Source organism: Paralichthys olivaceus, chromosome 7, assembly GCF_024713975.1.
Source record: "Paralichthys olivaceus isolate ysfri-2021 chromosome 7, ASM2471397v2, whole genome shotgun sequence".
Lineage (NCBI taxonomy): Eukaryota > Metazoa > Chordata > Actinopteri > Pleuronectiformes > Paralichthyidae > Paralichthys > Paralichthys olivaceus.
Genome location: NC_091099.1, coordinates 17,888,107 through 17,908,699, shown reverse-complemented (window position 1 = coordinate 17,908,699; position 20,593 = coordinate 17,888,107). Strand labels below are relative to the sequence as shown.

Genomic DNA, 20,593 nt, shown 5'->3' with positions numbered 1-20,593 from the left:
TTTTCTACAGACATGTTTAAAGGGACTGTTGGGTCTTGATGGTGGATGCATGTGCTCTACTGAGTGCAATTCTAGTTGGTTAGTTAGCAGGATTACACAAAAAGTATACGAAACCTGATGCAGGGTTGAGGTAAGGCTCAGGGAAGAACATTTCCTGCGGATTCAGATCAGAATCAGATTCTTTCACTGATTTCTCACAATACTTTATGGATCTTGGTGTAAAAAAAAAAAAAAAAGAGGCATGTTTGGGAGGTTGGTATTGATAAGTGTGTGCACTTTCATCAGAACCAACTAAAAATCTGGATCTAGTGGGTTTAAATGTAAGATAAGATGTGGCCTTAGTTATAAAGCTTATTTTAATATAAAGGGACTGTTGGGTCTTAGTGGAGGTATGCGCTCTACTGAGTGCAATTCTAGTTTATTATCTTTTCTATTTTAAGGCTCAGTTTGGGGAAGAAAGATCAAATAGAGGGACATAAAATCAAAGTCATGAATCCATCTTTTCTCTTATCGTGAAGCAATCTTCTCTCGTCATAGTGTTGTGGAAGCAAACAAACTCGCCTACTTTCATCCACGCCTGTCACGCAAGATTGGATTTTGATGACACTGATACTCAGTTTGTGCACTCTCCCTCCCTCCCTCTTCCCAACCCCTTTCTTTTCTCCTGATCTGAACAATAAGAAGAATTAGCAGGAGCTACTGTGCTCTCTCGTTCTCACACAGGTGAAAAGGTCTCCGTATTTTTTGTCAGAGGCTCCTTCGCTGACGTGTCACAGACACAGTCTGGGTCAAGTAAATGGATTTTTGCCTCATGCGTGGAGCACACTGTCAGCAGCATTTGTAATGGATGACTAAAGGTTCTATCAACTCTCAAGAATATGTAAATATTTCCTTAGTTTCCATGTTTTCATTGACTTCCAATCAGTTTCACCTCAGCTGTGGTTTCACTTCTGCGCTAGTCAAGTTTTAAACAAACACACGGGAAGATGAAGACAACTGTATATTTTTACAATGGTGACTAATCATGTTGCTGCTTCAATGTCTGCTGTGTGTTGGTTTCATTATCTTTATTCACCACAGCAGAACTGGCTGACTCACCCACAGCCACCGACTGTGCTGACTGTCAGGCCAGTGAACACAATCAGCTGGATCTGGATCAGTACATGTCTGAGGTACAGCACAGGGGAAATCAAACCACTCTCCGAGAGCTGTTTTTACAGAAAGCAATAGTATCACTGACGGTAAAGAACAACTGGCATGTGTGGAAATGCTCAGTTGTTCAACTGACTCAAAACTAAGGAGATTACACTAACTGGATACGTGACTTTATAGGGTAACAGGTTGGATTAGAAAACGTTCACAATGGCACCGTTTTTTAAAATAGTGTTCCCAACAGTGTGAGAGCTGGTCTTGGATGCTACTAAAAGCAGTTTGGTAAAAGTTAGCCGCTCCATTCTGCACTTTATCAAGCCAAAGACCACGGCCAAGTAACCAGTGAACATCAATTAACCCACATCCCATAAAACCATTTTCTAAAAACCTGAAATCTGATAGCCATAGCTGGGATTCCTGCCTAAATGAAATGATCCCCAGCTAGCAATGAATAGCCAGGTTTTGCCTACTAATGTCTGTTTAGTCACCGGCAGAACAGTGGTAACTTAATGGGCTTAGTAAAGGGTCATTCAGGCTTTTTTTCCGTTCACACATTGAGACCTTGAACGTGAGGATCCATAACTGTGACTGAAATGTTTACTCTTCATCCAGCTCTGTTGTCCATGCATGCAGCAGCACTTCATACCAACAAAGTGGATTTTTCACTTAACCGTAAAACTTTGATGCACTGTAACCCAGCTCTCCCAAGTATTGGAAAATTGGAGAAAAAAGGAGAAAACACACAGTGAGAAAACTATTAAAGACGCATTAGAGAGGAGGTTTTAGATGAGGGGGATAAAAGAGCTGAAAATAGAGCCTCGGTCGCTGCCCAACACTGGCAGAGAAGAGGGGACAGTTTTCCACATTAATCAAAAGTGTGTGTGTTGCACTCACAGGCTATTAGAGAGATACTTCATATGACCATTACCACAATTAAACCCTCAGCAGCGACCCAAACATAACACATGGATGGAGGGTTAATAACACAAACTTTGACCTTACTAAAACAAGAGCTATTATTACATTTGGCAGGGAGTAAATTATTCCCTGCAACACCACAGGACTCAGACGGAGCTAGAAACCTTCTCCATAGAGTTTAGCCATAGATTAGACGACATGAATGAGGATGGAAGCACAAAAAATTTCCTGCTGCCCTGAGTAAAAAACACATGATGCAAAATGCTCAGGCAGCGATTAACACATAATCTGAGCTTTTCACACCAGAAGTGAGAGGATTTGTTTTCTAGTGAAGCTGCAATAATTAATTAATCCTCAGAAAATGAATTTGCAAATTTTTTTATAATATGTTTTTTGTGTCGTTTAAGAAAATAAATAAATAATCATAATCCAGGAAATAAAAAATAAATAAATGAGCCAAGACAATTATATGTCTAACTGGGAGCAATTTTAATCAAAACTACAGTTTTCTGATGTCTTAAGATAAAAATATAATACAAATATAATAACAATATAAAAAAATATAATATTAAAATGAGGTTAAATTCCTCGAATTAAATTATGAAGAGAAAATGATCATATCATGCAGGGAGAAATTGTGATGAACACTTTAGTTTTCTGACACAAATTATTAATGTAGAAAATAACCAAAACATTGATCAATGAAGAAAATAATAATTGGGAGAGGTCCTACTTTAGTATTTTTTCTACTTTGTACCATGACTGCAGTAGATATAAGCAATGTTTCCATTTCCATGACTTCAAACAATGTTTCTGTATTTCATTTGTTGGATTAAAAACACTGCATTAGGTCACTGAACAAGTCATTGAATCACTGGCCTGGTTAGTGCTTTGTTTTCTTTCCGCTCCGTCGGTCAAAGCCCAGACTCCTGTCAGGACGCAGCGATTATAGGTGAAATGTGATAAGGTGTTCTGACCCCAAAAATTACCTTCCCCCGACAATGATATCAGATCAGCTCTCAACCATGGAAAAAAGAGAAAAATACCACTTTTAAACCATCTCTCAGCAGATGGACAAAACAGAGAGAACTCTTATGATATGAACAAACTGCTCCACAAAAGTGAGACGCTGCTGAAGTGATCATGCATCACAGTGAGTGAAGATTAATGTTAGGCAACGAAACAATATCAATAATCATTGCAATGTAAATTTTCATCAATAGCAATATATTATAAAGAAGAGTTTAAAACCACAACCGTCATTCAGGAGCCTTTAAACTCAGTTTGAAAAAATAATGTGACATTTATCTTGATAATCATCTATATCGAATAATATAATCGATCGTGACAACTATGATATTAGAGTTGGTACCATTGTCAATAAACATGCAGGGGATAGGTGAGGAGAGAGTAGGTACCAGAAAGCAGCCTGCAGACACAGATATCCACCGCTCCTTATCATTCACTGTGATCCCAAAGTCAACATTTACAGTGAATTGTGTTGTAGTGGGTTTAGAGGCTGAGCTGAAGCAGCAGGTGGAAAAAGAAGTAGAGAAATCCACTAAACATCAACATCACTGTGGAGTGAGGCAGGGAACACCGACAGTAACAACGTGTATCTGCATTGCTGCCTTTTGTGTATTTTGGATAAAGGCACAGTCACACTTATGTTTTCTTACTCCTGTGGATATAATGGCATTGTTTGTTTCTATGCACAGCTGATTCTACTGGGTATGTTGGACTCTGTGGACAATCATTGTATTGAGGTCATTCATAATGGGAGTCATTTGTTGGGGTGGGACAAAATAAGCATGTTGGTTTTTCCCCTGTTTATGTTATGACACTTATTAGGAGTCTGTTGATATTTGATTGGAGTCCTTCATATGCTTTGTGCTGTGTGTGTGTGTGTGTGTATGATTATCAGCAAATAAAGACCCTTTTTTAGCTTTTAATAATTTTCCTCTGTTTGAAATAAAGCTGTCCATCTGGATGGATTGAAAACATCCTGACTCCTGAAGAGGCCTCACACAGGGGGATCACTAGTATTCAGTAGCCATCTCTTTTTGTTTTAATCTTATTGTGTCTCTCATGATGAGAGGGGTCTATCTACCAATGCTCAGCAGCAGTGGGCCTCCAGACTGAAGGTCCACACAGGAGCTGCATTCAGTGAGGAGCTTCTCTTACCTCAGGTGCTTCGACCTCTTCCTGTGGCTCTGCACGTGTTGACTCCTCTGATCCGTGGTTCTGTGTGTCAGCAGCTGTCTCCACATCACTCTGTATCAGCCAAGAACACAGGACAGCGTTAGGTCTGTTTGAAGTGAGATGGACACGTTTCCATGCAGGTGTCCCTCACTGCAGCTCACAGGCCTATAACTAATCAATCCAAATGAATCCTCCTCACCTTGCAGTATCCAACGATCTGCTGGGCGATGCTGTTGATGTGCACCATGTACTGGTGCAGTCTGCGCTGGTACTGGAGAGCAGCGAGCTGAGCCTGGTTCTGGAGCGTGGACACCTGGGCCAGCAGGAGCTGCTCCCTCCTGTTCCACCTGAGCCTCGACATCCGGGCTCCATGCTCCAGAGCGGCGCTCCTCTCCTCCAGCGCGTCGGTGACCGAGCGGAGCGCCTCCACGCAGCAGTGCTCCGCTTTGAGTGCGTCCTCGGCGGGCAGAGGGAGCCCGCATCCCCGCTGACAAACACCCGCACCGCTGTGACCCGTGTCCGACTTCCTCTGCGACGCCATCCCGCCCTGTTTCAAAACTTTGTTCCAGCGCAGTCGACGCACATAGTTGGCGCAGAGGAAGTCTCTACACAGCCCGAAGAGTTTGGGCAAAGTTACCGCACAAGTCTGAACACATGGACGCGTGAGTGCACGGAAAGTTAGTGCGGTCTGCGCAGGTCAGGTGGAGCTGAGGGGCTGCACCTCCTCTCTCTCTCTGAGGAGCTGAGGGGCTGCACCTCCTCTCCCTCTCTGAAGGGCTGTACCTCCTCTCTCTCTGTGAGGAGCTGAGGGGCTTCACCTCCTCTCTCTCTGTGAAGAGCTGGGGAGCTGCACCTCCTCTCTGTCCTCTGTCAGGAGCTGAGGACCTGCACCTCTTCCTGTCCCCTGTCAGGAGCTGAGGAGCTGCACCTCCTCTCTGTCCTCTGTCAGGAGCTGAGGACCTGCACCTCTTTCTGTCCCCTGTCAGGAGCTGAGGAGCTGCACCTCCTCTCTGTCCTCTGTCAAGAGCTGAGGAGCTGCACCTCCTCTCTGTCCTCTTGTCCTCTGTCAGGAGCTGAGGAGCTGCACCTCCTCTCTGTGCTCAGGGTCATCAAACCTCTGTCTCCGCTCCTCATACATTAACATGTTGGCATGAATTATTTTATTTAATCATTCTTTTTTTAATTTCATTAAATTAAATAATAAATATTTGATTTTAAAGCCGTTTGAAAGAAATTGTACTTTTAATTCAGTTGAGCAGGGTTTTTTTTAAATATTAAATCAAACCAAATTGCCTTAAGTATTTATGAAGTTGTATTGTATTTAGATTAGCACCATCTATGTAATGTGGATTTTTTATTTCAGTTTATTTTGGCTGTGTGCTGTGGTGAGATGATAGTAACTTTACTTCCATGTATCTATAGTCTACTTAAAGGTACAGTGTGTAGAATTTAGTGATATTAATTAATAGTTCTCTTTCACCTAAATCTTACACACTGAACCTTTAAGTACATTTTTACAATGCATTGTATGACATGTTCACAAGACGTTTTTTATATATATATTCTTTAAAAGTAATCAATAACGAGTCAATTGCTCCACTTGACACAATCAGGTAACTTTAGATTACTGCAGCAGCACCGGGGAGGAAACAGAATGAGCTATAAATTGCCATCCAACTGTTTGTTGTGGAACATTGCATCAGAGAATATTACACAAATATACTTTTACTTTTAAAACTTGAACTATATTTAAGTACTTACTTACTTTTACACATGTAGAAATGTTCATGTGATACTTTCACTTGAGTACATTTGTGTTTACTATTTATTTACTTTTACAACAATAAAACGTTTGAGTACTTCCTCCACCACTTGTGCAGTTTGTGGTAGATGCTGTGTGATATAGATCCTCTCCAGCAGAGGTCTCTCATCCTCACACACGTCACTTCACTTGGAAACAGATCCTTCAAGCTGAGATGGAAATGACTCAGTTAAAAACTTTAACAGTCCACATCGTGATTGACATTATCAGTGTGCTTTTTATTTTACCTCGTCCTAACCCTATTAAATGAGTTTAGTTTACTTTCTGCTCAGGTTCTGCAGCGATGCCATGTCAGTGAAACCCGTCCCGAGGGGTCGTGGCTCTTTCACATGCTTAAAGCCAGCAGCTGTAACACAATATCTGCATGGAGACCTTTCATTTATAAAGCCCTCCTGCGTGAGTCCAGCGCAGCCTTACAGCCTGACACAGCTTGACATATTGCAGGCATGTCAGAGAGGGCGTCTCGTTTCAGGTCTCCAAGCGAAGCAGTCTGCTGTGTGCACCACTTTACAAGTATGTTATGTGTTGTCTGAGCTGTCAGAGAACAGGTGTAGATTTACAAAGACAATATGACGATCTGTCCCGGGACTGCACACCTGTCTGCAGACACACAGGCACAAGGAGGTCAGAGGAATGTATTCATTTACCCTGTCAATCACATAAAATGAAATATTACCTCTAGTATTACATTATAATGTGATATTAGATTGAATCTGTTTAATAAAATGACTATATTTCAGAAGTGAATGAGTTTAAAGTCTGGAGGATGTGGTTTAAATGAGGAGGGGGAGTGAAGCAAGCTTCAGCGCAGGTAACCAGGATTGTGAGTGTGTGAAGTGTCACACACACAGCCACCTGGGATCAGACCTATCTCACAGGCCATATGCTCGAACTGATAAGCCCCTGAATCAAGAACAAAATCTCAGCAGGGGTAAAAGAAAAATATATCTCTCCTTTTGTTCTCTCTGTGAGCTGATCTCAGTGAATAACCCTTGTGACCCATGAGTGAAACAGAGAGGTGACCTACAGCTCAATAAGAAGCTAAAATCTGATTTATTCCCCCTGACCTAATCCACGAAAGAGAAGTGATATCAATCTACTTCTTCGACTGCTGGATACCTGATAGAAGACAAAACTCCAACAGCTGTTTCAGCATGAAAAAACTAGACTAGAGTCGGCCTTATCTGTAATGGAGGACAGATTGAAACACTATCTCTGATACATTTGGTTCTGGCTTCGGTAAAGAATAGCTTTCTCCTGCAAAACAAGGGCGCTTGAGTTTATAATGGAAGGAGCTCATAAATCATCTGTGATGCTCTAGTTTCTCTTGTTTGATATGTGAGAGTTGAAACGCAGCTATGAACATTTCACACAAAACCAGGCTGAAGTTCGAGGAGCGTAAAAAGATACTTTAATCCCACAGCAGCGAAAGGACACAAGTGATTTTTATTCAAATCCCCCCTCAGAGCAAAAAGCACCTGAGACCCGCAGCGATCCCACATCCCAGTGGAGGGTCTGTCTGAGTTTGATAACGCTGCTAATAACTCCAACACATTTTCTTTGTAGCGTTCAAACTATAATTGTGCTGTAGAGGGAAATATTCTGCTGTGGTCTCAGCTTTAATCTCACAGTAAATTCAGTATTTCAGGCTGAGCTCGTAGAATCTCTTCTGAACCTCCACTGGTCAACTCACACTGACCCACAGTCCACTACATCACTCGTCCTTTTCTGGTCATGGACGACTTCCAGCTGATGATCATGATCAAGTCCCAAAAATTTACTTTTACTGATTGGCTTTTATTTGATTGTTTTTTAACTATTACTTTTGATTATTGTACTATTTTCTTTTACCACTACTCCTCAATATGGTTACATCTTATTTTATTTGCAGTTTTTTGAAAGGTGCAATGCATATCTTCTTCTTCTTCGTTCGGCTAATTGAAGTTGGGGGCCAGGCAGGAGGAGGATGTTTGAAGAAGAAGAAGATGAAGAGGACACAGTAGATAAGTGCAGGTAATGCACCTTGACGTTGGTTGCCACCTGCCAATAAACTGAACACTTCAGTTTATCTACGACATGGCCATTGTGGTGAGACTTGTTTGTCATTTACAGTTTCCAAAGTTGAGAGTGACTTTTGAACCTGGATGAGAAGCTGTTTGAAAGCTCCATTTGAACTGAATATTAATGTTACTGTTCTATGAAAACTGTGCTTCTCTTCCTGTTGGTGCAAATCATCATGGTGCAAATATATTCTAAAAAAGGCTATTAATAATAATGCAATTAATATGAATACATACTTTTTAAGCCTGCAACAGTTATCTGAAATATGAAGTTATGCTGTTGAATATTTTATATTTAAAGTATTTAAGGAGCTTACAAAATATGATGCAATACAGAACAAACTTTCAAACAGTATTTGAGAAAGTAACTCCAGCGTACTGTGTGCAGCTTGTAAGAAAGTTAATACATTAGTCTATCTTTGGGTTGCATAATGAGTACCCTTATACTGTGGTGACTGAAGTAAAGAATCTTAACTGCAAAAAACAGTATTCAGCCCAAAGTGCTCTCAGATTCACAGAGTCAGCTGCACTCTCCTTGAGACTTTCAATAAACTTAGAGTATTCCCCAAGACTCACGTGTCAGAAAATTCACTGTGAAACAAAGGAAAAAAAAACAGAACAATTTAATAGTTAACTACAATTTTATTGTTCTTTATCCAGCCAATGAGAAGTTCCAGTTTCAGCCCTCACATGTACCGTTCATGTCCAGTGGAGCACTGAACAGCCAAACACGCTGCCACTGCCTCCAGTGATGCCATCAAACATCAACCATCGTGTGCAAGAGACCATGTCTGAGCTTTTACGAGTGAGATTCCTTTAGTTCGATTTTTCTCTTTAAAAACTCACCCTAAAACGTCACATGAGATGAGTGAAGCCCGTGTCAGGCTTAGATCTCTACTGTCTCTGACATACAGCGATGTCACTCAGTAGTGGAATGTATTTCAGATGAAGCACAGAGGTTGAGAAGTCGCTATGGTGTCGATTTGTTGCAAAGTAATGTACACTTCATCTGCAATGTCATGCATGTTAGAGCGTAGAGTCGCCGCCTCGACCAAAATGTCAGTCAAGGTTCTCGGCATTCATGCATTTGGCAACTCTTCTTTTGTTTTGATTTGTTGCATGAAGGAAATGACCGGCAAAAGCACTTTGTGGTGGATGTTGATATAGTCACAATGTAGAAGCATGGCCAGCATCAGTCACACAACACGTGAATCGTAGGAATTCAATACGCAGCATTTGTCGTTGAGGGAAATTAACATTTAAACTTTGAAGACATACACATATATTAATCATGAACAAAAAAATGACAACAGCTGATAATGTTCATAAATTTCTTTGTTAAAAAAAAGTTACAAATAATGGAGCGAAAACAATGTCATGACCTTTGGCTCTTTCCGCCGACATGGATGCCTTTGCTTATACCTTCTGTTAAAACAAGATAATGAAAAGATTAAATATAGTACATTTACTTTTAAAGGAGCTAGGCAAGTTGTCATATTGGAAAATATATAAAGTCAGCCACATGAATCAGACATTGCACAATTACTGGAGGGCATGAGCGTCGCTACTCTTCACTGTAGCTGTTAATAGTGACTCTCACACGAAGCCATACATTAGAGACGAAATGAAAATGTAATAAGAAAAAAGCCAACATTCTTTACAAAGCACCAGCTTCTACCACTGTGGTCCTCATGATACAGTCAAAACAAAAGTACTTCTAATTTAGCTGTTTTTTTGAAGCATCGGTTACGACATTGACCCAGATGTTGAGGCGCTGATCGCTGCACAGATGTACAAGTATAACTACAGGTGGTAGATCAGCAGTCACAATAACAAAGTGTTCCATATGTTTGATATGTTCACTTGGTCCCGTGGATTTCTTTACATTCAGTTTTAACACTCCCCAACACTTTTGAACCATTTTCATGTCACAATGTCAACATGCACACAACTTTAAAGTGGTTTAATAAACCATAGTCACATAGCAGCCAGTTTCCTCTGGCGGCACGATTCGTCTGGAAAGGGCTAATCCTGTTATGAACAGAATAATGTTGTGTTGCAGTGATCCAGGTTTATAAGTCACATAAACACAGAGAATCTGACAAACTGTTTTCATTTCACTGCTTCCTAACTGATCAGCAACTGAAAAGACAATCGGTAGAGAAATGAAAATAGTTTGTCAGATTCTCTCTTATATGAGTTTTCAACACGGAGCACAGCAACACAACATTATTTTGTTTCAACAGCATTTGAGCTTCCCACCCCGAGCATGACTTCAGAGGAAAATGGCTGCTGTGTGAATATGGTCTAGAGTTCATGTTGTGATTTGTGAATAAGCACTGATTCCAGGTCAAACCAATCTATGTCTCTGCAATACATCCATAGTATATTAGATAGCAAAACAATATCAATTATTGGATATATTATTTCAGCATGACATGAATAGCTCTTCTCTATGATGCTTGTTATAAAATCAAGTATGTAAAAGGCTGAGATTTGCTTTGACTGTATCTCTGTAAGAGAGTATGTGCTTCATTTAGAAAAGAAAACATAAGAAAATGCCACTGAACTGCAAGTAAAGAAAGACAAAGACAGTTTTATAAACGTATTCACTTATCCTTCACAGCTACTTGTTTACTTTAACTGTGGAATGCACTGTAGGATGGACTAGAACATGTTACAGACATGAAACTACCAACCTGTGTAAAATGTAATGTTCACATATTCAACCACTATCCATTTAAAAACAGGTCACTGTGAAAGATAAGTGCAGTCGTTTATATAAGGCATATTTAAAAAGTAGACAGAACTCCTTTTGACGCTCCTCCAAAGAGGTGTTTTTTTGTGGATAAATAAGGGATGTCTTTGTCCATTTCCAATTTTTTTCCATTTCTGTCTTTTCCCACAAACAAATTCCAGAGGGGAAGAGTTGGAATATACGACGTCCCGGGTTGTAGGGTGGAACCGAGAGAATGTGGAAAATCCCAAAGTCCTTAACAGGCGTCTACCTTAAAGAGTCTTCTTCACAAGGAGTGAAGACAAAGATGGCGCTACATTCAGAGGTTCAGGCAGAGGAGAGCTGCCAGGAGCAGGGAAAGTAAGCTGAGAGACTGGGCAGCCATCACACCCCCACCTGAGAGGCACACAGAGACACAGAATGTTAACTGAACAGTCAAATACTGTATATGCCCCCTTTCGTATGACTTATAACCTATATGTCTGTTTTGGTTGACCTTATTCCTAGCTGTGTGTTTATTTATGTATAAGCACAATGAGAGCTGTGTTAAATTGGAGTCCAATTATTAATACTGTACTTGGTTGTGATGTGCGATTCAACTTTTCTTTTCTTAACCAATACCAAGTAAAACCAGGGGTGGTATTGCCGGTAGACATACTTTGTGCAAATTTAGATATCAATCTTTTAATACGAGAAGTATTGATATTTGAGTATCGCTCCACACACAACTAATGGTTGGTCAATAAAGCCTATACTGATTTGAGGGGAAGAAGCTTCCTTCCTTGTATGTCCAACTCTCACTATCTATAGACCATATATGGCGTGTGTTTGAAATGATATCCCATCTGTGTGGAGTTCACCATAACACCCCCCCCCCCCCCCCCCCCCCCAGCATCTGAAATCCTCCACAGCTTAAACTCCCAGGTCTGTGAAATCAAGCTGTCAGGTTGGGTCTGGACTGAACGATAAGGGATATGGAAAAGCAGCGGAGGGGGTTTTCCTCTGCTCATCAAGATCAATTACAGGAGCTTAAGGCCTCTTCTATCCAGTCAGCCTACAATCAGGCCATCGGCCAGTGTGAGGATCACTGGGCAATCGAGGCTTTGGTCACAAACTGTTAAGTTTCCCATCTTAGCCCTCCAGTTTAAGGTATGAAACTTGAAGTGACAGCTCCGCTCTGGCCCATGGGAACCCTCTAACTGTGACAAATGATAACCTACCACCAACTCTGAATCTGGTCTAATCCCACTGGCAAACGACAGGCCAGGATTGAACCGTCTCAGCGTGATACCTCAGCGCCTTGGATTTAAAATGCGATTTCATAACCAAGGGCTTTCCTCATTTTTATTCCACTGATATGAAACTAAACCTCTGTGAAGGTGGTATAATATTTTATTACTCTGTCACTTATTTAAGTGTCCATTAAGCAGAAAATACCAATGAAAGGACAGAGAGAATCATTCTTAGAAACTAGAATGGCAGTAATTAAACAGTCACTTGATGGGATTTTTATCTTGAACTGCACCATTCATAAATATCAGTCCCCTTAACAGGCCTGATTTATTTGTCCAAGTTAACACTGAGGTCTGTCTCCGTTACCTGTGATGTGGATTCGTGCCACGGCCCCATCTCCTCCTTCTGTGTGCGCCCGGACCTCCACCACATAGTTCCCATCTGCAGGCAGGGGAAGATCTATGTACCGCCTACTTGTTGTGTACAGGGTGCCTGTGGAGTGACCCTGCTGCCTGTACAGCACCTAGATTTATACATACACAGATAAGATATAAGAATGTTAGGTTCCCAGCAGCTGATGTTTCACTTCAGAGATATTATCATCTGTAATAAAGTAGATGTTGAGCCATACTCACTTTGTAGCCATCTATCGGTGCCTCGTTATCCAGCGGTTCAACGTGTTCCCAGGCAATATTTACAGACTGGCCCTTTAACTTTTTAGCTATTATTTTTGGGGGTCGACTTGGAGCTGGTAAAAGACACAAGAACAACAATGAAGAGCAAGCAACTCACATGCAGTACAATGTTGTGTTCAATGCAGATGTTGCTGTTTAATACTAGAAAGGCAGAACATACGGGATTTCTTGGTGTGGATCTGGATGTGTTCGCTGGGCGGCCCGTATCCTGCAGAGTTGTAGCTCCTGACCTCAATGAGGTAAATGGAGTCGGGCTTCATACCCTCCAACCTGGTGTGGTTCTCCTTGCTGGACACCACCACCCTCTGTGCCCCACCCTCGCCGTCTTCCTGATTCCTCCAGTACTTCACCTGGCACATACAAGGACAGAGGTGAGGTGGGCAGGATAGTGTCAGAAGAACTGATCATAGTAGAGTATTGGAGAAAGGTAAAATGTAATGACAAGCAAAGTGCAAGTAAATGAGAAAAACTTCAAATGAAAAAAAGCAAGATATAGAAGCTGGGAGGTACCCAGTTAACGATATAATAACATATCTTTAGATGCTCCACAGCTTGAGCCGTAAGCTGCTTTCAGACATGCACTGAACTCCAGATTCTCTCCTGATATTGTCCAGTGGGGCTGTATGAGAGTTAGCAAATGTCCAAGAAAAAAGTCGCATTAAGTTCGGAGTGGACATGTTGATATAATACATCATGTCCTGCCTCCTGCATGTTCTACACTGGTGCCACACCTCACAAGAACAATCTCCTGCTACGTTCTTCATATGTGAATGGGCAAACTCCAGAAAATGTCAGCACCCAATTGTCAGGACATTATCTGGAATACATATCTGAAAACGGCTCTGGTCCGTCTTTCACATTTGTTTCCCCCTGCATGCACCAGTACAACTATGCTGACCTGGTATCCATCTATATTGCTTTGTAAGAGCGGCAGCCACGACACAATGGCTTCTGTGGCAGAGAGAGCTCTGCTGTCGACGCTCACAGGAGCCTCAGATGGAGCTGAGGAGACAGAATACAGTGTGATTAATAGGTTATTTACAGAGAGAGCACTTCAAGGACTTGCCCTTCATCTTGCATCGCAAAGATAAAACTCAAGCGCAGCATATTTTATATGTATGAATATGTTTAGTAAGATATCGACCTGTGTACCACACAAACTAATGGATCCATTACTCTGACCATAAACGATCTAGCACTTCCTGCTTTGTGTCTACTGGCTTTATGAATGTCATTTTTCAGTCAGTGGTACTTATGCATCCTTTTATGTAACGTGAATTAATGACAGTAAAGAACAAGTGAAGTGAGAGAAATCCATCTTGGCTCACATTCCCCCACTAGGCCATCGTGCACTATTCCGTGAATAATTGGCCGGTTACACACTGTGTGAAACTGTCCTTGAAAGTCAGATCGTCGCACTGAGCAGAAATACACAAACAAGCATGCACACAAATTAAAACACACGCATGCTTTGCAGGCTTAGCTACAGAATCAAACACGCTCAATGGCAAGCGTTCCCAGAGTGCGATACCATGGCAACGGGGCATAGGCCATCACGTCTGGGGTGCCAGTAGTTATCTTAACTGTCTGTCAGTGGAAGTTAATAAATAGGCTAAATGCTTTGCATCCTTGGGTGAATTATCAGCTTTCTGGTTCATGCTACATAGATCTTGATAATCCCCCCGCAAGGAAAGAGAAAGAGGATAAGATGGGTTCACTTTTCAAGGGGGTATTAAAATTCCTCACAACTATACACAAGAGCTGCTATTAAATGGCTCCTACTCCCATTGAAAACCCCGGTGGTGATAAGTAGCTGACACTGACAGATTGAAATAGCAGAGTGTTGGCATACTGAAGAATTCATCCATTCTCTGCAAGATACTGAGGACAAACAGGATCGGGCTGATCTGTGACAGTGTTGTGGGATGATTTTGGCACGCTGCGCTTCAGTGTCGGGGAAGGAGCTGCTTACCATCCTGCGCAGAGTAAATGATGGCTGTGAGGCTGTAGGGTCCCTCTCCTTCACTGTTGAACCCTTTGACTTTGACTTGGAACTTGGTCATAGGGACGATGGACAAGTCTTTGTGGACGTAGCGGCTGGCCTGGGCGTCGGACACTATCACCCTCCTCCACTCATTTTGATCGTGAGGTTTGAAGGCCACGATGTAGCCAAAGTTTGGGCCATAGTAGTACTGTGGCTGGACCGGCTGATGAGAAAAGGAAAACATCACAAATTACAGCACATTTTTTATCAAACACAACTCTCAATCCTGGAACTCTTAGTGCACTGCCTGTTGTGAACCTGCCTGTTTGGAGAAGGCTGTTTTCTTGGCCTGTGGTGATGCTAGTTGTTGCTTTCTTTCTGAATCTGTAAAAGCAACCTATGATCATCATCCAGATTATGTTTTTTTGCACTTAAATTATCAATGTTTTTAATAAAACTGAATTTGCTTTATTACTGTTCAGGTCTGGTTTCTATATATAAGTTTGAATGATTTACTCAACTCAGCTTTTTCAAAGGTCTGATAAACAATCGATCATTTTCTGACCCAAGTTCACAACATTTAAAAAATAAAACCCTGGTTATTCTACTTTGAAGACAACTTGCTACAGAGGAAGTGATTCTACAAAGATGTTGACATGACAGCGATCAGCACCTGCGACAACCCTGAATGTCTGTGTCAGTCCGATACGGTGAAATAAAAATGGTCCAAATGATCGGGTGGGACTGGGTGGTACTTTTTTCAAGTACGTAGAAGAAAACATGTTTGATGGTCGGCAGACTGCCTGTTAAGCCCCGCCCCCACTAACTGCAAGCCGTTTTTTCATCACGAGCCCAAAACACACCAAATCCAACACTGCACTTCCTTGGGCTGTTAAGAACACACATGTCAAGTGTGAAGGCGATAAGATGAACGGTTCTCAGGATATGAGTTCCGCATACAGACAAACAGACGTTTCTGCGATTACTACGTCGATCCTGTCAGATTTCACCTCAGTACATCAACCGCTTATGCTTGTGCTATAATTAACAGCAGAACTCAAAGAGGCCAACTCCAGCAAAGTAAAATCCCTGCATTCTGTGATTTATAAACACAGAGTTGTGACACTTTGCTGGCTCGTCCCTCCCAATGTCTCCTTCTGCCTCATTTCCTCTGCTGGCACTCTTGTTTCATCATAGCACCACATGTCTACAAAACGTGCCTGCATTAGGCATCACTAACCCCTGAACACATCGCCTGCCTTATCCTCCAGCTGCTCTGGAATCGAACGTCCGCCGCAGCCAAGCAAAAGGCAATTTAGCCATGAGAGCTTATTTATCAGCGGCTGCAGCAGGAGAGTGCAGGATAACATTTCAGTCCACTTACTGATGTTTGTTGATAGTGATTGTTTTGTTTTATCCGACACTCATTCTTCATTTCCTCTGCGTGCTCCGTGTGGTTTGACAGTTGTCTGCCCCGTCTCTAATCTGTTGATGTACAGAGCTGCAACAGAAATCTTTGGCTTCCTGTAAATCTGTATTGAAAGCATCATAGCTTTGATTTGTTATATTAATTTTTTTTACAATTTCCTGCTCTACTGTTTATTTGCATTGTCCAACTTACGGCTCTTTCATTTGGGTGCTTAGATTAAATGTTGCAAAACTTTTCCAGTTGTAAATCAATCAAGTTGATTCAGGAAGAATGTACCATTCATTCACACTTCTCTCTCACCCTCCCCACTTGTCTTTGGTGTAGACTTGACCTCACTATGTAAAGTGCCTTGAGATAATGTATGTTGTGCTGTGGCGCTATACAAATCATTTTGGATTGAATTGAATAGATGCTTGTAATTTTGTCTTCTTCATTGTTACCTCTGGCAAGACCATTACTTTTTCACGCCTGCTTGTTTGTTGGGTTGTTTATAAGCAAGATTACATAAAAACTACAGAATGGATTACTAAAAAACTTAGTGGAAGGAGGTGATATGGGTCAGAAAAGAATCCATTAAATTTTGGTATGAATCCAGATCAGAGAGCAGATACAGGATTTTCTTTTTCGTCACTTTCTTTAACCTTCCCAGGGAATAATTCAGGGATCTTGATGAAAACAATCTCACACCTTTAGGGAATTGATATCTATGAGTGTGTGTAATAGTTTCTTTTTTTAAAAGAACAGCAATACTATCAATCATCATTACTGCAGTTTGAAAAATGTTTTCCTCTGGTAACTTAATTTGGTTGAGCGTGTTGCAGCAGCACTGTACTTTTCCATAACCTTTTTACCCCAGTGCCCTGTGGGAAGTCCAGACCTACCGTCCATGTGATGGTCAACTCTCTGCTGGTCCCTCCACCCCCGCCGATGTCCGAGGGCGCCACCACAGGAACTACAATGACACAGCAAGAGCAAAACCCTCAGGCCACATGCTGAGAATCCACACAAGCAACGCCAACCCACACAGGCTGTAATCTATCCCTGGCAGCGCTACTGAAACATCCTTCCTCCGCAAACACAATATCAATGTCTTCCCCCCGTGCCAAACGCAACACCTTAACGTCCATGTGGGAACGTTGCCACCGAGGGGGGACGGAGAGGCTAAGCTTCTTTTTTGTTTTGCCTCGAGTCTCGAAGCTCACTCTCCAATGATGATTATTTTTTAAGAGAGGTTACTGTAGGCCTGTGATTTCCATTTTATAATTGAATATCAGTATACAGTTTCAACAAAGTGCTCATTTGTAGAGGTTTGTGTGGTGAGTTTGGCAGGACGCTGGTGCTGTAGGAAGTGCAGCACGGTGGCTTTTCTGCTGACTCATTCCTACAGCACGACGTAAAATAAGTAAACACTGCTATAATAGAATGATGGCGAGTAAATATTAGAATGGAAAGCTGGACTGTGGTACCACGTTTCTGTGACCTTTAAGTTACTCCCACAAATCTTGTGTACCGTACTCGACTTGAGTCGGGACGCAGTCTTACCTGATTGCAGGGTTGTTTCTTTGGGCGACGGGCTGCTCGGATCTCCTGTCCCCAGGGTGTTGGTGGCAATCACCCTGAAGTCATATTCGGTCCAGGGGAGCAAATCCACCACGGTAGCTGTCTCTGTGTTCCCCTCTACATCTGCAGGAGCTACAGTGAGATGCACGATTTAATTTTACAGTGCCAAAATGTCAGGGTTACAGGACGCTTGAACATGTTCTGTATATGTTCAAACATATACAGCAGGTATTGTTCTGCCAAAATACTTTAAATCAATAATTAAGTGCCACTTTTGGAACCTACTCCTATGTCTATGTCCTTGAAGCGTCTGTAAATCATGATTTTAAGAGACATTAACCACCATGGAGGTCCGCAGCATCACTTTGTCAGCTCAGCTTTAAGGCACCAGTGTTTATTTTACTATATAAAAAGTTCTCACATGTAGTGGCGTTCCTCCAGACGTCGTTCTGGAGGGAATCCCTGTACTGGATGGTGTATTTGGAGATGGGGCTGTGGTTGTCTGCTCCTCGGCTCCACTGCAGCATCACGTTATTGTCGGTTTTGTTCACCACTCGCAACCCACCTGGGGCCCCTGGGGGACCTAAGGTAAAGGAAAGAGACGAGTTAGTGTTATGTGATCGGCAATGAACTCTAGTGTGGCTGCAGGATTGAATAAGGAGTTTGATGGGAAACTGCAAACACACTACTCGCACAAATTATAGAGAAAGACAGTTTTTATGAAAGACCTTTACTTAAGCTCATAAGGGAATTAATGTCCAAAGTCCAGAGCTGAACTTTTTAATTCAACACCAGCCTCCAAGATGATGCATATGAAATACATCAAAGCTTTTACACTTGGTCTTCTTACAGTCTTCTTTAACAGACGTCAGCAAAGATGATGGATTAAAGCATTAGAGCTCAGACCCCGCTAACATATATAAACTGAAGCTTAAGCGAGATCTTTTGAATCCAGCGTGTCTTGCTTGGTCTCTCCCCTGCTCCTCTCGATTCTTCCTCTGGAACATAAAATGGTCTAATAGAAAACCCAGACTGTGTCGGGTGGAGCCTCCCAACCCACAGCCCCACAAATCAGCCAAGATTATTTTTTCCGAGCCACGAATATGAGACAAATAAGGCGATTAGACAACCAAAGCTGGACAGGCCTTAAGCTTCCCTTCTCCTTTAAGAGTTGCAGGGTAAAGCAGAGCAACTTGTGAAAAATCAAGTTTTTAATACGATTCAACAAAAGGGATTAAATATTGTGCTGATTCTGTATGTCTGTACAAAACTTTGTCTGGGTGAATTCTTAGCACTCCTGTTTAAGGTTGTTTAAGACAAGACACAACTAGACAAGATACGATAAGATTATAACAGACAAGATAAACAGCAGCAAAAAGGGAATAGTGAAAGAAACACTCAGTAAAGGTAATCATTCCGTAAAAAATACAATATGCACACAAGGAATTGTAAAAGATAGAAATATGCACAATGTAAAATAAATTTAAATTGTGCGGTATTGCACATATATAAACAAAACTGAAAAGGCCAATGCGCACCTTCAAAAATACAGTGGATGGGAGTGTAGGAGAAAAAGTACAGAACTGTCAAGTGTACAATGTTTCGGTCCCGTGGGCCTTCATAAAGGTCAGGACAGTGTGTGGGATTCCTCTTCTCTCACCTACATACATGTATAAGATATTTAAATCAAATTATTAAAATTACACAGATAGAAAGTCAGTGAAAATCAAAAGCAATCAAATTTGTTTAAAGTTAATGAAAAGTCATCCTGACTCACAGGCACTTAAGTTAACACGGCCATATTTCAACACTGTTCAGGCAGGACTGAAACATTATGCTCCAGAACATATGGGGGAAGAAACCTCTCTCTATCACAAATCCCTTCTAATAACAAGCTACAGGTGCAGAGCTGTGTTTTTAGCTCGGACGATCTCCTGAAGCCGATCTGCTTCCTCATCTGCTCTGATAAATAGCCATCTTTCATCCCTCCCTCTCTGCGCTGTGGACTGCTGGCACTTGGCTCTTCATTGGGAGCGGCCCATGGTCCTCCTGTGTTTTTGGTTCCCCTCAGGCGGGGAGACACATCACAGAGTTGGCCACTGCGCCTTCACCTGGCCATCTGTCAGCACCTGCTTCTGAAAGCAGGGGCAGCATAGGCAGCACACCCAGGATCACTGGCGAACCAGATCACCGCTACGCTTCTTGGGTTCCTATATGTCTGCCAACACCGGGCCTGTTTCGAGGAGCGAGGGGAGGGCTGTAAGGCAAGCACTCAGTCATCAGGAGTCGGAGGGGTGGGGTGACAAAGCCAGATGAATCACCAAGGAGGGGAAATGTCAGACAGAGCACTGCAGACGTGTGGCAGTGTTGATTTGGTGCGTGATGATATCTGTATGTAGCTGAAATCAACAGCACTCCCTTTCAAAATATTGTGCTGAGAGATATGTCCCACACATCAGCAAAGACTCATTGCAATGCATGACACATGTACCAACACATAAAATGCACACTATTTATCTTTTTCTTTTTAGGGGGGTGGGGGCATTTTTGCTTTTATTGATGATGGGTTGAACTGTGCCATGAAAAACGGTCATTTCTTTGTCGTCTTTTCTAGTGTGGTTGACAGAAAATGACAATGAAAAATCATTCTGCACTGAACGAAGTTAGACATGTTTGCACTTTTGCAAACACTTCGCTGTAAGAAACTTTTTTGTGCACAAGGACAGTAAACACGAAATGGGAGGAGAGAGCATGGAAGTCTCACAGCAAAGGGCCGGGTCGGAATCAAACCCCCAGACACT

The 20,593-nt window shown here is 42.0% G+C and overlaps 2 protein-coding genes across 7 annotated transcripts in view; both read right to left on the bottom strand.

Moving 5' to 3' along the window:
- Positions 1–5,087, bottom strand: part of LOC109624604 (PDZ domain-containing RING finger protein 4-like) — a 123,633-nt gene extending 118,546 nt beyond the window's left edge. Inside the window, exons 1-2 of the mRNA XM_020079403.2 lie at positions 4,472–5,087; positions 4,255–4,344 (exon numbers count right to left, since the gene is read on the bottom strand). Of these exons, the coding sequence (XP_019934962.2) occupies positions 4,255–4,344; positions 4,472–4,813 (432 nt within the window). The 5' untranslated portion in view covers positions 4,814–5,087. The remainder of the gene's footprint in view (positions 1–4,254; positions 4,345–4,471) is intronic.
- Positions 5,088–8,776: 3,689 nt separating this feature from the next.
- Positions 8,777–20,593, bottom strand: part of LOC109624594 (contactin-1a-like) — a 70,293-nt gene continuing 58,476 nt past the window's right edge. For all 6 annotated transcript variants that reach the window (XM_020079390.2, XM_020079392.2, XM_069528539.1 and 3 more), the window contains exons 16-24: positions 18,214–18,375; positions 17,775–17,924; positions 17,114–17,184; positions 14,792–15,026; positions 13,718–13,821; positions 12,980–13,169; positions 12,760–12,872; positions 12,491–12,647; positions 8,777–11,287 (exon numbers count right to left, since the gene is read on the bottom strand). In XM_020079390.2, coding sequence (XP_019934949.1) covers positions 11,211–11,287; positions 12,491–12,647; positions 12,760–12,872; positions 12,980–13,169; positions 13,718–13,821; positions 14,792–15,026; positions 17,114–17,184; positions 17,775–17,924; positions 18,214–18,375 — 1,259 coding nt within the window. In that variant the 3' untranslated portion in view covers positions 8,777–11,210. The remainder of the gene's footprint in view (positions 11,288–12,490; positions 12,648–12,759; positions 12,873–12,979; positions 13,170–13,717; positions 13,822–14,791; positions 15,027–17,113; positions 17,185–17,774; positions 17,925–18,213; positions 18,376–20,593) is intronic.